Source organism: Pteropus medius, unplaced genomic scaffold (assembly GCF_902729225.1).
Source record: "Pteropus medius unplaced genomic scaffold, Ma_sr-lr_union100, whole genome shotgun sequence".
In the NCBI taxonomy this organism is placed as follows: Eukaryota; Metazoa; Chordata; class Mammalia; order Chiroptera; family Pteropodidae; genus Pteropus; species Pteropus medius.
In genome coordinates, this window is record NW_024349803.1 from 1,093,042 (window position 1) to 1,109,987 (window position 16,946).

Consider the following 16,946-nt stretch of genomic DNA (forward strand, 5'->3'; position numbering starts at 1 on the left):
AAGGCAGTGCCCGCGACTCATTGGGTGGGCCTAGCGGGTGTGTGTGTGTGTGGGGGGGTATGCTATTCATTGGGCAGTGCTTGCAGTGGAGGTGGGGCTAGCGGTGGGGTCTTGTGTTCTTATTAGGCAGTAGGCATGCCTAACGCATAGAGGCTGAGGGCCGCCTCCATCCAGGGCCTCCCACCTCATCTCAGAGGGTCCTGTCTTCTGGGCCTCCCTCCAGCCCTCCGGGAGGCTAGGGCTGGCAGAAATAAGAAATAGCCTTGAGATCAGAGAAAGACCTAGAAGAGGGCGTAGTGACACTTTTTTTCCTCCACCCATCCTTTATCATCAGGAGTGGTGACAGACCCAGCGAAACAAATCCAGTCCCCTGGGGTTCACTGTTTTACAGGTCAGAGCTCTTTTCTAGGTCCCAAGGCACTGTTTTACAAAAACAAAAAGCAGGCAGCCCATCTGGTCTCCAGGTGGGTTCTTCATTCATTTAAGCCTCTCTGAGGCCTTAGAGTCAAAAGGCATTCTAGAAGAAGCATGGGCTGCAGAGGCCCCAGGAAATGTCTGGATCATCATCAACCACACGCTACAGTAGGCCGAGAAGCAGAGAAATGGCACAGTCCAGCACCATCACTTGGCAAGTGGCTTCGAGCCAGGAGAAGTTTGACAGGACAGGAGATACCATCGGCTCTTTCCTCTGGCCCAGCCTTAAAAAAATCTGGTCCCTCAAGTGTCCCACCTACTCAAATGCCAGCACGGTGCTGGCATTTGAACACTAGCAGATAGGAATACCACAGCAGCCCTAGGAGCATTACTTACTGTACCCATTTTTCAGAAGAGGAAACTGAGCCTCCTAGGAGACTCTGAATTAAATGACTGGCTCAAGTTGCCACCTGGGCTAGAAGTAGAGTTGGAACTGGAGCTAAGGTCTTTTCACACATGTTCTTTCCTTTATGTGGCCCCAGAAGGCCAGTTCAGCAAGACCATCGGATAGTCACAATAACAACAAACATGTGTATTAAGTACTTACTAAGTTCTAGGATTATTACCACAAATAAATGATTTTAATTTTCATACCTACCCTGGGAGATAAATTACACCTTCCTAATCCTTGTTTTGCAGATAAAGAAATGGGCTCAGAGAGGGCAGCAATTTGCCCTGGTCTCACAGCTAGGTAGGCATTGAACATGCTGGAACCCAAAATGACTGAAGTCAGATAAGCAGGGGAATGAGAAACCAGCCCAGGAGATGGAGGCAATGTGAGCAAAGGGAGCAACGCATGGTTTCCTTGGGACAGTGGCCATCTGGCCTGGCTAGGGAGGAAGTTTGTGCCTGGGAGCTGGGGCAATCCAATGTCCACTGAGGGGTGGGACGGGGGTGGGTTGGGGAAGCAGGGTGGGTAGTAATGGAGAGTGAAGGTTTCAGAGCAGAGTTGTTATAAATGCTAGATGGAGTTCTCAGGTGACCCAATAGGAAGCCTGAGCTGGAAAGGGATAGGCAGGAAGCTGCTAGAATCCATGGGCTTGGTCCCTGGGGACTCTTGTCCCTCCCATCCGGACATAAAGGGCTTTGGTGCTGGCAGAGGAGCCAGAGTGATTTCACAGGCCCTACAGACAAAGAAAGGGGCCTGGCTAATCAGGTCACTGTTCTATGAACTCCCCAGGGGCCTCTGTCCTTGGCAGGATGTTCAGGGCACACACTACTGCTCCTTCAGCCCCTCTCCCACAGGCAGCTTTCTCTGGGGCAGTGGTTCTCCACTGGGGTGATGCGCCTCACAGGGGGCATTTGTCAGAATGGCGGGGGGGGGGGGGAGTGGGGGATGGTGTGGCATCTAGTTAAGTAGAGACCAGGGATGCTGCTAAACCTCCTACCATGCACAGGACAATCCCCTATGACAAGGAATCATCCAGCCCCAAATGTCAATAGTGCTGAGGTTGAGAAACCCTGCTCTGGGTCAAGCAGCAAGTTCCCACATCCATGTGATCACCTGTGAGGGAGTCGAGAATGGAACACTAGCATCCCCATTATACAGAGAAGGAAACTGAGTCTCAAAGGAGGAAGAAGCTTGTCCAAGGATGTGTAGCAAGTTCCTTCCATCAACAAATATTTATTAAGCACCCACTTTATGCCAGGCACTATTCAAATAGCAGAAGCGAGACTAGGATTCATTCATTTCTTTACTCATTTATCAACAGACATTTACTATGCCGGCTGCTGGATACATAGTGATGAATCAGATCTAGCTCCTGACCCCTCAGAGCTCACAGTCTTTTGAGAGAGACAGCCACACAGATCAGGAAAAACAGTGAGACCAGGAAAGCCCAGGGCTACCTGGAGGAATCCAGGAAGGCTTTCCAGAGGAGATGTTTATAAACTAAGATGTGAAAGAGAGTAGGAGTTAGCCATCAAAGATTGAGGTTTGTATAGAGGGTTCCAGGAAAAGGGAACAGTGTGTGTAAAAGTGTGGAGGAGGGAGAATATGGTTCATTTAAGACCTGAAGATGGTTCGGTGAGGCTGAGCATGATACGGAGGGGAGAATGAGAGAATGGCAGGGCCCAGATCTTGTAGAGCCTTGACTGTCAGGCTGAGGCACCTCCAGGCTCCACTCTTCCCTGAGGGACAAAGCCCTCAGCTTTCAGCATCCAGGTCAAACATCATCTGTTCAGTGATGTTCAATACACCCTGGCTCCTCCTCTACCCCATCCAGAATTTCCTGTTGCTCCCCTGGGCTCCCTCAGCACTGCATAAGTCCCTCATCATAGCCCTTGTCCCACTGGACTGTCAGCATCTATTTGTCCATCTCCTCTGACCTATAAAAGTGCCTCGAGAGACTTTTAATGTTTGCAGATTGAAAGAATGAATCTGGACAGGTGGGAAGAGCTCTGACTGCTGTGTGACCTCGGGAAATCAGTGAACTTCTCTGAGCCTCCGTCTCCCCAGCAGACTTCCTGGGTTGGTATGAGGTCAGAGATGGCTGGTTAGCTTAGTGGGTATGGGCACAGGCTCTGATCGGACAGATCTGGGTTTAAATCCTGGCTGTACCATTTATAGGATATGAACATAGACAAGTCCCTAACAGCTCTGTGCCTCAATTTCCTCATTTGAAAAAATGAGGGTAATAATAGTGCCTGCCTCTTAGGGAATATTCCCCTCTCTATCCTTTTCTCGACTCTAAAGGACATCATGCCTGACTCAGGGACACACAAGTTTTCATGATGTCAATACGCTGGAACCCTTGCGGGTTGTGTGATTTTGGGAAGGCACTGATCTCCTAGTCCCAGGGTCTACTTACTCTACTAGAAACTGTTCAGACCTTCTCTCTAAGCAAACCTCCCATTACCTCCTCTCGCCCACCCTCCTCTACTGATGACCTTGCTTCCTACCTTTCTTGGAAAGGTGAAGCCATCAACAGAGAATTCCCTCACCACTACCCCTCTGCTCAGTGCCCATTATTCTACCTTCTTGGGGCTTCCCGCAGAGGCAGCAGCAGATCCCGCTCCTTGGCTGTCACTCCACCAACTCTCTCGCCTTCAGCCTCAATTCTCCTAGATATTTCCCATCACCCCACAAATATGCTGTTATTTCTTGTCTTAAACAAACAGCCGCTGCCACATTCTCTCTCCTTCCCTTAAATAAAAGTTCTTGAAAGCACTGTCTCTACTTCCTTCCTCCCATTCTCCCTTCAATGCCCTCCAATAAGGTTTTTGCCCCTATTGCTCCACCAAAATAGCTCTTGGTAGAGTGACCAAAGACCTCCATGTTGCTAGAACTGGAGAACAGTCGGTTCCGGGTTCTCTCACACTTGGTGTAACAGCCTTTGCCACCACTAGCCACTCTCTCCTCCTGAAACCATTTTCTCCACTTGGCCTCCATGACATCCTAGGTTTCCCTCCTACTTCTCTGGCTACTCCTTCTTGGTCTCCTTGGCTGGGTCCCCCTCTTGTCCCTGACTTCTAGGAGTGCCCCAGGACCCCAAATGTCAGAGTGGGCCTCTCTCTCTTCCATCTACCCTCACTTCCTAGGTGATCTCCTCCAGGCTAATTCAGTACTGTCCATGTACTGGTAACACGAGCCCTGACCTTTCTTCGGTACTGCAGACTTATCATTCCAACTGCCTTCTCCACATCAGCAGCGAGACATCCAATCACCATTGCAAACCTCACAGGCTCACAACTCCGTCCTGCCAACCGCCTTGCCAAAATCATGTAGTCTTCCTTGCCTTCTTCCTCTCACACTTGAAATCCAATCTATTAGCAAATCCTATTGGCTCTCTTCAAAATATATCCTAAATCCTATCACTCTCCACCACCTCCACTGCCACGACCCTGTTCCAAGCCGCATCATCTCACCTGGATTACCATAGCAGCCTCCTAACCAGTTTCCCAGCCTCCACCATTCACCCTCTTGTCTTTAGTCAATCCAGCAGCCGAAGGGATCCTTTAAAAACTCAAGCCCGCTCATGTCGCTTCACCACCCCAAACCCTCCAATGGCTCCCATCTAACTCAACATAAAATTTAAAGTTCTTACCCTGGCTCACAGGCCCTCGCGGTCTGGCCACTGCTCCCTCCCTGACCCCCGCACCTCGACTTTCCCTCTCACTCCACTCCACTCCACTCGCACTGGCTCCCTTACTGTTCCTTGAACATGGCGAGCTTGCTCCTCCTTAGGGCCTTTGCATTTGCTATTCCTACTGCCAGGAACACTCTTCTTTCAGATGCTTACATGGCTCACTCTCCTTCTTCCTTCAAGTCTTTTCTCTCATGCCTCCTTCTCCGTGAGGTCCTCTAGCTGGATCCCCTATCTAAAATCTTTAACCTACCTCAGCATCCCCGAGTCTCCTTCCTTATCCTTATCATTATCTAATAAACTGTATGTTTTACTTATTTACTTTTGTTTTTTTCTCTCTCTCATACCCTAGGATGTAAGATCCACGAGGGCAGGGATTTTTGCCTGTTTTGCTCTCTTTTCTGTCTCTAACACCTAGGATAGTGCCTGCTGTGAGATATATACATATATTAGAATTATAAAATGAATGAATGAACTTCCTAGGGCCTCGGTCATCTGGAGAATGGGTATACTGATACAACTACCTCCTGGGGTTGTGTGAGGAGTCAGTGAGCTGACCGGTTGTTCAGGTGCCCAGCACAGGCCCTGGAACACAGCAGGTGTTCAGCAAGGCACTCTTCTCATACCTCTGCCCTACTCCGATGCTGTGAGAGTAGGGGGCTGGGCCGGGATTTATCCCATCTAGCTTCAGCCCATAATAATCCTTGCCTCTTCCTGGGCCCTCTTGGCAAGTAGCAGGCAGGATCTTACCTGGGTGGATGTCCTGGAACAGGGACTTCCAGATGGTGTACTGCAGGGGGCCTGTGTACTTGGAGGTTGGGAAGTCTTCATATGTCAGATTAGTCTCATGGATTTTCCCTTTGAGCCTGGAAGAAGAGCAGGAGAGCAGGCTGCTTTCGGAGCTGGATTCCTGTCCCAACGCTGAGGCCCTACAGCCACCTTCGGGGTAGCTGACATAGGGCAAGGTCAGGTGCATGAAGTCTGCAGGACCCAGATTCAAGTGACTGCTTGTATCACTTCCTATCTCACTAGCTATTAGCCTCAGTTTTCTCATTTTTAAAATGGGTACCATGATAGTACTTGCCTTCTAGATTGTGAGGATTGCATGGTATAACACATACAAAATGCACAGTGTTTGGCTCATGATCAACATCAACTATATGATGTTAGCTATCAGTTTTGATCATTAACAAACCAATAATTAAGTGTTATTATTATTAAAGGTGGCTATGGGACCAGAAAGACCTGGGCTTTGAATCCTTGAATCCTTGAATCCTGGCTCCCCACATACTGATGAGGGGCCTTGGCCAACTGATCTACCTTCTCTATGCTTCTTTCTACATGTGTGAAATGGGGATGATGGTGGGAACTACCTTCGAGGGGATTGTAGGGCTATAATAATATAAATATTACTACTTATATATAATATCCATGTTATATAACATATAAGTTTATAAAATAATATACATAACATAACATAATAATGTAATATATACTATATTACATGTATATAATTACATAAAGCCTTCAGCCCAGGCTCTGGAACACAGCAGATGTCCTGTACGTTTGATGAAGTTTTGAATGAATGAACTCTGCTAACCACCTCGTCTGCCTCCATTCCCACCACCCTGCATGTGCTGGGGTGAGGGGTGCCCATCTGGGGAAGGCCCCCAGCAGGCAGGCACTTACCGCTCGGACAGTGAGGCCACCCCGGCCAGGAAGGTGTGTCGGTCAGTTTCGGCCAGCCGCTCCTGAAGGATCTGGGCCCCCTCCTGCACCTTGCGTAGCTGCTGGCTGTAGCGCTGGACTTTCTGCTCGATGTCGGTCAGTGTGCGCGCAGTGTCCGCCTCCAGCTCCTCCAGCATGGCCTTCTGCCGCTCACGTAGCAGCCTGTGCAGCCGCTCGAAGGCCTCGCCGATGGTGGTCCGTAGGCTTTTGGTGGAAGACTGTGGGGACAGTCATCAGGGGTTATGTCAGAGGGAGCAGATGGGGTGATCCCTGGGTGAGAGGAGGAAACCGAGAGCCTTGGCATGTAGAGAGGAAAGGGTGGGAAAGGGCACGCTGGGTCGGGGGAATGGCACATGCAAAAGCATGGTGGTACGGAAGGACCCGCACGGCCAGGAACCGCAAATGATTCTAGGTGCCCCGTTAGGAATGAGATGGTCCAGGTGAGACAAGCAGTCTTAAACTAGAGGATCAGCAAAGGGACATGGCTTGAAAGTTGTTAGGGTGTCAAAGACATCTTTGGTCCCAGTGACTGACTGGCTGGCTGCAGGTGAGAAGGGTGTGAAGATGATGCCCAGATTTTTGGCTTGGAAGTGAGAGGGATGGGGAGCTGAGGGATGGGGTGAGAGGGAAGTTCAGGGGAGTGGGGAGGCAGGGAGAAGATGTTGAGTTTAATCTGGGATACAGTGAAGTCTTTATTTTTTAAAAAATCACTCATGAGCCCAAGCAAAGATGACAAGGAGATGACAAACATCAGAGAATTTTGTAAACTGCAATGTGTTGGGTAAACCTTGGTGGTCATTCACCTGTCTCACCACCCCTGAGACCCTCTGGTCAAAGAACAAGGGCTGGAGGTTAAGGCCATTACCAAAGGAGACAAGCATGGACTTTCATGGCTCTCTCTGCCCCCATGGGCATGCCAGACCCAGGAGCGGGTTGAATGGTGAGGGGCACATGCTTAGGTGTCCAACAGCCTGGGTAAGGATCCTAGCTCTGGCTCTTTAACTGTGGCAACCTTAATGCCTATTATCTATGAAACTTAGTTTTCTAATCTGTGAAAAGGTTAATACAACTGCATTGCAGGGTTATGGTGAAGATTAAATGACAGGATGTTCACAAAATGCATGGCATTGTTTGAGATGTAGAGAAAAAGCCTCGTTGTTAAAAAGGCATCGATTAGTTCTAACAGTCACATTCTAGAAGTCTTCACTGAGAGATGGCTTCTGAGCTGCAACCTGAAGGATGAGCAGGATGTCAACTGGGGGTGAGGGGAAAAGGAAGAGGGAACAGCACGAGTCAGGATGACACAGGGCACAAAAGTGCAGCCAGGCTGCAGCAGCGTGTGGGGCCTGCCTCTGCAATTTTACTTTGTGGAATTCTGGCTGGGAGTTCACAGAGTCAGGGACCCCGCTGTGCACAGTGCCCAGGGCTCTGTGGGAGGCTCAACAAAGGCTCAATTAGGGCCAGTTCCCTCCCTGTCTCGGCTGCCTGCCGGCCTGCAGGAAGAAGTGCTGGCAGTGGGCCAGCCTCCCTGCGCATGCCCACCCAGAGCGCCAGGCAGACAAAGGGGTGGAAGAGAGGCTGGGGATGAACAGCCAGGCTGCCTGTGGCCTCCCTGAGCCCCTCACCCAGGGAGGGCTGAGGCTTCTGCAGAGGCAGGTCGAACATGGAGAAGTTGGGGCCTGTCCTCCCTGCACCATCTGTCGCTGCCCTCCAAAGACCCCTAAATCCCACAGTCATGCCTTCTAGTCCCTCCTCGACCACTCTGCAGCAGTGTTGGTCAACTGGCCACCATTTACTAATTGTTTCCCATCTCAACTGCTTCCTCTCTGCCACCCATGTTCCTCAGGGCTTGCCCAGCCAACTCCTCCCATTCTCAGCCTGCACGCCCTCCCTCGTCTTCAGCTCCCCCTGCTTTAAGGATGGCTCACAAGTCCTAATCAATGGCAGTGCATGGCTCCTGAGAGCCATATTTATTTTTCTATCTGCCTCCTCCACACATACCTCTGGGATCCCACAGGCCCTCCAACTCACTTGGTCCACAAGTCACCTCTGTGTCTTGGCTCACAAACCCACTACCAGAGAGATTCTTCTAAAGCGCTAACTGAGTCACAGCCAAATCTGCATTGAAGAACCTTTCTCAGCTCCTTGATAACTAGTAAAATGCTAAATTCCTTAGTCTGGCATTCAAAGTCCTCAGTTGATCCCAGCTTACCTCACTAGTGCCATTGCATTGTAATTCCACCTGCTCAGAATGGACACCTTCCCCTCGACAAACTGTTTATTCAACTGGCAAACTCCTACTCATCCCGAAAGACCCAGGTCAAAAGCTATGTCCTTTGTGACACCTTCCCTAACTTTTTCAGGCAGTTAAAATAGTTAAATGTTCCCAGAGCATTTTGTAAATACTTCTTAATACACAGTCCCATATTTTTGTGGCTCTCCAGATAGTGGATCAACCTCTAATGGGTGGGAATGACATCTCCCTCAGCCCTGCTCTCCCCCAACCCCTATGCCCATCCCAGGGCCCAGCTGGTAGTCAGGACCTGCCTGAGAGGTGGTGGGAAGGGTCTTGCCCAAGACTGCTCTGCAAAGGTAGGTGCAGACTCTATCTTTTTTTCTACAGTGGCAGCCCAGTGTCCACAGGACAAGAGAGGAAGGGTAGGGAAAGTGGGAGAGGCAGGGAGAAGGCAGCTCAGAAGCAGAACATCTGAGTGACAACCACCCCAGGAGACGCAGGCATGTTTCCTGACCTGCCAGGTTTGCTGACCACGAAGCCAGATGTCCTTGCTGAGGACATCCCAGCAAGATGCTGGCACATGAACTAGGCTCTGACAGAACTGGACAGTAAGCTCCCAATTGGCCACTTACTAGCTCTGGGGCCTCAGGCCAGTCTTTCAATCTCTCTGCACCTCGGTTTCTTTGCTGATAAAATGGAGATAACAGTTCCTACCTCAAAAGGTATTTTTCCCCTCTATTTACTGTATGAGAGGCACTATGCTAGGTTCTGGGGCATCCTGCTGTCACAGAGGTGACATTCTATGGGGTTCAGTGAGACAATGAATGGGAAACACAAATTCTAGCAGAGAAAGGTGTGTCCCGGTGACTCTGGCTTTTTCTACAGCAGAGTCACCCCCGCCTCACCACCAGTCCCACTGGTACCATCGCTGGGAAAGCAGCCCGCACTCCAGCCCCCCACATTCCTGGGAACACACGGGCTTGGAGGAGCGGGGGCCATTTCAGAAAAACACCCTGCCAAGAATGCATCACTCAGTCAGGGCCAACCAAGGAAAACATTGGTCCAGGGGAGGGAGATTAGACAAGCCCTCAGGCTGGGCCATCGGAGGGGCAGGCGCCACAGGAAAGCCAAGTCAGGCACCAGGTGAAATATGACCTCCAAAGCATCCATAGGCATTTCTTGTATAAACAGCCCAGTCCAGACAGGAAGCAGGGCTGGGGGAACTAGAGGGGAAGGTGGCCCCACAGGACCCCCCTGAGGTAGACAGATGGACAGGAAAGCAGGGGAGGAAGAGGTCAGTGGAGAAAAACAATGGGGTGGGGGGAAGTAGAGAAAAGAAATAGACTATAATATTCCCCTCTCATCCAGAGAGAGGCTTCCATTTTCTTCTCTTCACTTGAGAGGTACAGAATCACCAGGCAGATGGGGAGGGGACACTGAGGCTGCGAGAAGCAAATACACCAGAGTCCTATGACTATTTCTCATCAGTTGCCTGTGGAGGGTCCTGCCCAGAGGCCCTCTGGAATGTTCTCTGAAGAAATGTTTGTCATGACCTACCTGAGACCCCACAGCGGGTTGATGGCTTAGCTGGGACACAAATCTGGATCTCCAATGGCCTCTCTGGGCCCCAGGGTGACCTCTGGAGACCCAGGGCATTCTTAAGGCTCTGCTTCAGCTGCTGCTGGCAGCGGAACCAGACTGAAATCACCTGAGAGCTTAGCTGGTAGGCCTGGGTCCCCAGTTCTTGGTCCCAGAAAGAGGGGGCAGAAATCAATGGACCCTTGCCCAGTTAATGAGATATCTGTAGAGGGAACTTAGAGAGAGCTCCCTAAAAATGTGCTAGGATCCAGAACTTTAGGGCTGGAAGGAGCCTGGCAGATCCCCACTGTATATACAGGACATTGGGATACCCTAAAATATGCAGTTTACTCAAAGTCATACACTGAGTTAGTGGCTGTATCAGAACCCACGGTCTTCCTCTCAGGTCAAGGAAAAAGGCTTTTCTTTTTAAACCATTGTAGCCAGAGACTGCAGGATTTGGCCCTATTTCCCATGCCTGAGCTTAAGAGGGGCCATGATACCAGGGCTGGAATCATCAGGAGAGCTTCAACGGAACGTGTTCAGGTTTGGCTCCTTGCGGAATGGGTGTGTTTACTAACTGGAGAGGGGAAAAGACCCCTGTAAGGGCAGGAAAGGAGAAAGGGCCCCAGCCTTAAACCCAGGTACCAGCCCAAATCCTTGCTCTCAGTCACCTGGGAGTGTGTCCCTCTCCATTGACCTTTGCTGAAGCCCCGCCCCTTTCTTGAGGAGTTTGGCCTCTTGAAACCCTGCCCCCACACCAGGCCCGAGTCCCCAGCCTTCCACTCCTTCCCTGTCTCTGCCCCACCCAGCCGGCTGGCCCACCTCCACTCCCCCTACCATCCTCGTGACTGCTTGCCAGGCTCACCTTGGTCTCCGCCAGCTGTCGCTTGAGCAGCTGCAGAGCCTCTGTGTGCTCCCGCTCGCTGTCCTGAAGGGCCTGAAGCTGCTCCTTTAGCTCCCTCTGGAACAACACAAGCCCGGGATGGGGTCGCGGGCCAGACCAGGCACTTCGTGGTGATGCAGAGCCCAAGCTGGACCGCTGCAGGCTTTGGGAGTTATCCCGGCCTTGTCCACTCCCACTCCCCCCCCCCAGCACCTCCTTCCATCACCGTTCAACAACCACCAAGTCCTGTAGTCTGTTCCTAAGCACCACTAGAGTCTATTCTCATCTTTCTGTCTTTCAGCTGGAATTTTGCAATAGCCTCCTCTCTGGTATCCTAGGAGCATCTGGTTTCCCTGTCTCCAATCCACCTTCACATATATTCCGCCCCACCCTGATCTGATGGCTAGGACCGCTTGCTTAGAATCCTCTAATGGGAACCAAGGCTGTACCGCCGTTATCCCTAAGATTAACTGCCAACATTCTCCTGGCCCTTTCAGGGGGCTGAGTACTGTTCTCAGCCTTTCGCTGGGTCATTTAATCCTCTCAATAACCTTGAGGTAGGCAGGGTTATTGCCTTTGTACGGATGGAGAAACTGGTACAGAGAGTCCAAGAAACTGGCCACAGCTAAGCATGTAAGTGTAAAGCCAGAATTGTAACTTGGGCAGTCTGGTTTTGGAGATCATGATCTTGACACCAAGTGACACGTTTTCCACAGCGATGAGGCGAATGATGAACAGCAACAAAATTCTGCTATAGACAACACATCGAAATTTTAAATAAGGGCAGGATCAGTATTACTGATTTTTCCTTTGCCTCAGGTTCCAACATGACTCAGCACAGCACTGCTAGTGACCTTGTTTTTATTTAAAAATTGATATTTTGATCATCATAGGTTTTTGTGCATTTTGATTTTTTAAAAATTGCATTAAATATTATCCATCCTGATTACTGAGTTTTGGGACTTTCACTTCAATCTTGCACCTGAAGCAAGTGCCTCATTCCTTACATGCTGGTTCCACTGCTGTCTCCATCATCCTTCCCCACTCGCTCCCAACCAGCCAAAGTGGCCTTTTTCCTGTTCCTCCATCACTCTGAGCTTGTTTCAGCCTTATGACATTGCACTTGCTACTTCCTGTGGTGGTGCACTCCACTCTCAGATTCTCTCCCAGTGATTCCTTTGTATCATTAATTTATCAACTCAGAGGTCTTGCCTGACCATCCTCTTGCACCCTCTGCCCCCACATTCTGTTTCATGGTCTTCATAGTATCATCTACTATCCAGGGTGATCAGTGTGTTCATTGCTCACCTCCTATACTAGAACGAGTGTCATGAGGGCAGGAATGTTGTCTGGCTTGTTCACTCTTCTATCTCCAGTGCTTACAATAGTGCCTAGTGCACAGTAGGGCCTCAATAGTTATTTGTTAAATGAATGAATGTGGTGTGGAAGTGGTGCTCTACAGTACAGGGTCCAGCTGTCTGCTGGACTGAGCATTTAGTCCATTGAATTATAGCTAGTTGTTGTCCTGTCTGTCCTTCCTCCATCCCCATACTAGCCCATGAGTCTTCTCAGGCCATAAGGCAACTATAAAAATGGAAGTCACATGCCAAAACCAGAGAAATAGAAGGAGCCTAGGTTTCTGATGACTGCAGGGTGGCTATACCACACGAAACTCAGTGATATGCTAGGAAGCTTGCCCTCTGGAAAGAAAAAAAAAACCTGATTTACAATGTTTGCAGGTTTCTGTAAGTGCTTCTGCCAAAGCCAGTTTCAAGCTATCAACGTGAGGTTACTGGACAGAGAGCTGGAAAGAAGTTTGCACAATCAGCTCTCAGGAACCGGTGCAAGCTGGCTCCAGTGCACCACTGTCTGGGGTCCTTCCCTACTGACTTGTTTTACATGGAAGAGAGATACACTCTCATCTGATTTCAGCTCCTTTAGTCAGGTCTCTATTACTAACAGCTGAAAGTCATTCCTGATGGAGTCCTGTGCACCTGAGTCAATGGAGCAGATGGATCTCATTTACCTAAGAGTGCAGAGTGACTGCTCCTCAGGCCCTCCCCGGCGGCTTTGGGTCTGTCCAGCTTAGGCCACAGTCTGGCTGAGATGCAGATGTTTGAGGACATGGGCCAAGTGCTACAATCTTCCCCCTTGGTGGTCCTCATGGGTCCACAAAAGACCCAGCCACCCAGGCAGCTCTTCAGAGCCTCAGAGAAAACTGCCTGGGAGGTGCATTCTGTACATTGCTCAGGGCATCTGAGGAACTTGGACAAATTCCTTCCTGCTTTCAGGGCTGAGTAAAAAGGACAGCAGGCCTGTGCCTTCCTCTTAGACCTTGGGAGCCAGGGAACACTCATTCATCCACTCCACAAACGTGTGCCGAGGCCTCCTTGGGCCCCACTTGGTACTGCGTCAGCAACAGGGAGAGGGATGAGGGACAAGTTCCAACCCATGATGCCTCAGGAAGGATGAGCCGGGGTGAGGGTGAGGGGGTGACGGGGACACAGACATCAACATCACGGTGAATGCTGGAAGTGTTAGGGGACCCCAATCTGCTCCCCTTCTCATGTTCTCCATCTCAGTGAAGGGCACCCCGCCCCCCACTGTCAGGGAAGCCAAAAATCTAGGAGTCACCCTTGACACCGTCCACCCACCCATCTAATTAGTCTTCAGGTTTGCCCTGGAACTTGTTCTCTCCTCTCTGCACCCCTCCTCCTGGCCCTGGTTTCGTTTTTATTATTTCTCTTCTGGACTGTGGCCCCAGGCTCCTCCCTACGCCCGCCCTCTCCAAGTGCCCCACACAGCAGCTAGAGTGATCGTTCTAAAGGACGGATGCGTCCACACTTCTCTCCCAACGTCTTCTGCAAGATTTCCACATCGTCTGGGAAGAAGGGCACAAAACCTGAGCATGGCATTTAAGGCTCTTCACCCAAATTTCTTCTCCAGCCTTATTTCTTGGTCAAGAACTGCACTGTCCAATACAGTAGCCATTAGCCACATGTGGCTACTTAAAATAAAATGAAAATGAAATAAAATTGAAAATTCTGTTCCTCAGTTACACTGCTTACTTATTTCAAATGCTGGATAGTCACAAGTGACTAACAGGTACGATACCAGACAGTACAGTTGTACAACACTTCCATTATTCCAGAGTGCTGCTCTAGATGCACTAAGTGACTTGTAGTGCTGTCCTCCAGGCTTTGCACCTGCTATTCCCTGTCTGGAATGCTCGCCCAAGTTTCGCTCCATGTGTTAGACTCATTCGCTCCAGATCAAATATCACCTCCACTGAGAATCTCTATATCAAATTCTCCAAACTGTCCTCAGATACTCCTCCACGTACAGTGCCCTTCACTTGCACCACTATAGTATACACTGCATGTTAATTACAAAGATACCTGTCAGTCTCCCCCATGAGACCGTGGGCTCTTGAAAGTAGAGACTGTGCCTGATATAGTTTCACATTCTCAGTACCTAGGATAGGGCCAGGCACAGTGACTTGGATAAGAGTTTGCAGAACAAATCTGGCCAGGGAAGAGGCTGGGCTGGGTCAGAGCTCACCTCTGAGAGGGCGGGAGGGGAGAGAGGGCCCCAAGCAGCCAGCTCTCCCCAGAAGGGCTACAGAGCCTAAAGGAACATCCAAACCCTGGACCCACAGGGCAGGACTAGGAGGCAGCCTGAGCTCTGCCTCCCACCCCGGGCCCCTGTGTCTCCTTTCATGCCTGAGTTAGGAGGCTGGCTCTGCCACACACACTAGCTGTGTGACCTTGAGCATGTACCTTAACTTCTCTGTGCCCCAGTCCCTCATCTGCAAAACGGGGATAATAATACCTTCTGGGGCTGGGAGGGTGAAATGAGATAATAGTGAAGTGTTGAGTTTCATAGGGCAGAGCTTGGCATACACTGAGTGCTCAAGAGATAGAGAGGTCATCATGTCCCAAGTTAGGTTTCTCAGTCACTTTTCCAAATCCTCAACCATCACTGTGTCCAGGCCTCTCAGGCTGTCAGAGAAGGAAGGGGCCCCAGGGACTACCTGGTCCAATCCTCTGGATTTCTAGAACAGGAAACTGAGGTCCAAGTAAAGGGACTGACTGGCCCACAGCTATACAGATTGACAGAGGAGAACCAACCGGATAATTTACTCCCAGCAGAGGTCAGATAGGAGGAAACAGGAAGCTACTGATAAACTCCTAAGTGACAGAGCTAACTGTGAGGGAGGACACTGGCGATACCAGAGCTCAGAACCAGAAGGGCTGGAGGTGGCGTGTGACTTGGGGGTTTGAATTTCACAAGGGTCATGTCACCTGATTCCCACAACAAACTCACGAGGTTAGTGTCTTATTGCTTCCACCTCATAGAGGGGGAAATGGAGGCTCAGAGAGGCCAGGCAGCTCGCCTAAGGCCACAGAACTCATCAGGGGCTCTAAGTGACTCCAAAATCTCCTAGGCCACTCTGTCTCCTGCTCAATTCAATACAACCATCGCATCTGGTCACCCATGGCCAGACACATCGGGGGATATAGACACAGTTCTTGCCTTTGAGGACTCTGCAGTTAGTTGGGGAGGCAGAAATGTAAATAGGTAGACTACAAGGGAGAACAGGATAAACGCGGAGGGACTGCCTAGGAACCAATCCAGCCACAGTGTTTGTGATACCTCCCTCTGCCAGTAAAGTGCGGCTAATACAGTGCTGGCTCTGGGTGTAAGGGTTAGAGGACTTTATTCCCTATCTGACACGATGCCCAAGATATCACTCTTAGCTGTTGTCATCGTTGTCATAATAATTACAATTATACGTGAAATAGCAACTCAGACCTGAAGAGCTTCCAGGAAAGAGTTTATTTTTGTTGGAAGGATCAGGGAAGATGGATGGGCAGGGGCACGCCTGGTGTGTGCAGGAAGTAGTGGGTAGTTGAGGAAGGCCAGAACCAGGTATGTGGCATGGGGGTGGAGTCACAAGCTGGAAAGGCCATGGGGCTAGCTGGGGTGAGGGTAGGGGATAGAAGAGGCCTTGAAAGTCAGCCTGGGGGAGCTGACTCTTCAGGGCCCCATTGGAGCTGGGGCAGGGGAGGGGAGGGGAGGGGAGGCATGTACCAAAGAGGGCAGAGCCATGGCTCTCCACTTCTTCCTCCAGAGAGGGGCAGAGTTAGGGCTGGTGCGGACCTAAGAACACAATTATACAAATATGTCCATTGAGAGGCCCTGGGGCTCCCATGGGTTTCGAGAGGCCAGGACTGGGACAGCAGCCGTGGGGAGGACAGAGAGCCAGGGCTTACATGTCCTCAAGGCCAGACCTTGCCTCCTGAGAGGCCACCTCTCTCCTAGCCCAGAGGACAAAGCTGCTACAGAAAGCCATCTCCCCTCGACTTCAAGGACTCTTCTCAGTCCGTCAGCCCAGTGAAGACGACGTGAACTCTGGCATCGGAAAAGCCTGGGTTCAAATTCCAACTGTGTGACCTTGGGCAGATCACTCCTTCCCTTCTCTGTCAAAAGTAAATAAGAGCCATTCACAGGGTTGTGATGAAGATTAAATGAGACAGTAGTTATGAAAGGGCCCAGCATGGTACTGGCACATAGTAGGTGCTCAAGATCTTCTCTCCTTTTCTGTGCCCCAGTACTGCTCTCTCTTCCCCTCGCTGGCCCAAGGATGCCAGAAATCTTAAGACAAATCGAACTTGTCTCTCTTTCTTCCTTTCCCGCCAATCCCTCTTCGATGCCCAAAATGCCTGATGCTGTCGCTCCTCTCGACAGACCTGAACTCTTGTATTTCTCTCTTTGAGCCCCACGCCTCCGTGTCTACTCTGAGCCTTGCAGTCTCTGGCAACGCCTCTTGGCTGCTCCTCCAGCTTCCCTCCAGGCTCTCCCACCAGTCCACCCTGAGCAGATGGGACCAGGCCACGCTCATGCTCACCTGCTCAAATCCATTCCTGGCTCCCCAGCATCTCCAGGATCAAGTCTA

General features: G+C 50.5%; 1 protein-coding gene across 4 annotated transcripts in view; it reads right to left on the minus strand.

Moving 5' to 3' along the window:
• TRIM62 (tripartite motif containing 62) overlaps window positions 1–16,946 on the minus strand; it is a 29,168-nt gene that overhangs the window by 5,016 nt on the left and 7,206 nt on the right. For 2 of the 4 annotated variants that reach the window (XM_039837003.1, XM_039837004.1), the window contains 3 exons: window positions 10,970–11,065; window positions 6,249–6,505; window positions 5,310–5,509 (listed from right to left, as the gene is read on the minus strand). In XM_039837003.1, the coding sequence (XP_039692937.1) occupies window positions 5,310–5,509; window positions 6,249–6,505; window positions 10,970–11,065 (553 nt within the window). The remainder of the gene's footprint in view (window positions 1–5,309; window positions 5,510–6,248; window positions 6,506–10,969; window positions 11,066–16,946) is intronic. The other 2 variants (XM_039837005.1, XM_039837006.1) reach the window with 2 other exon arrangements.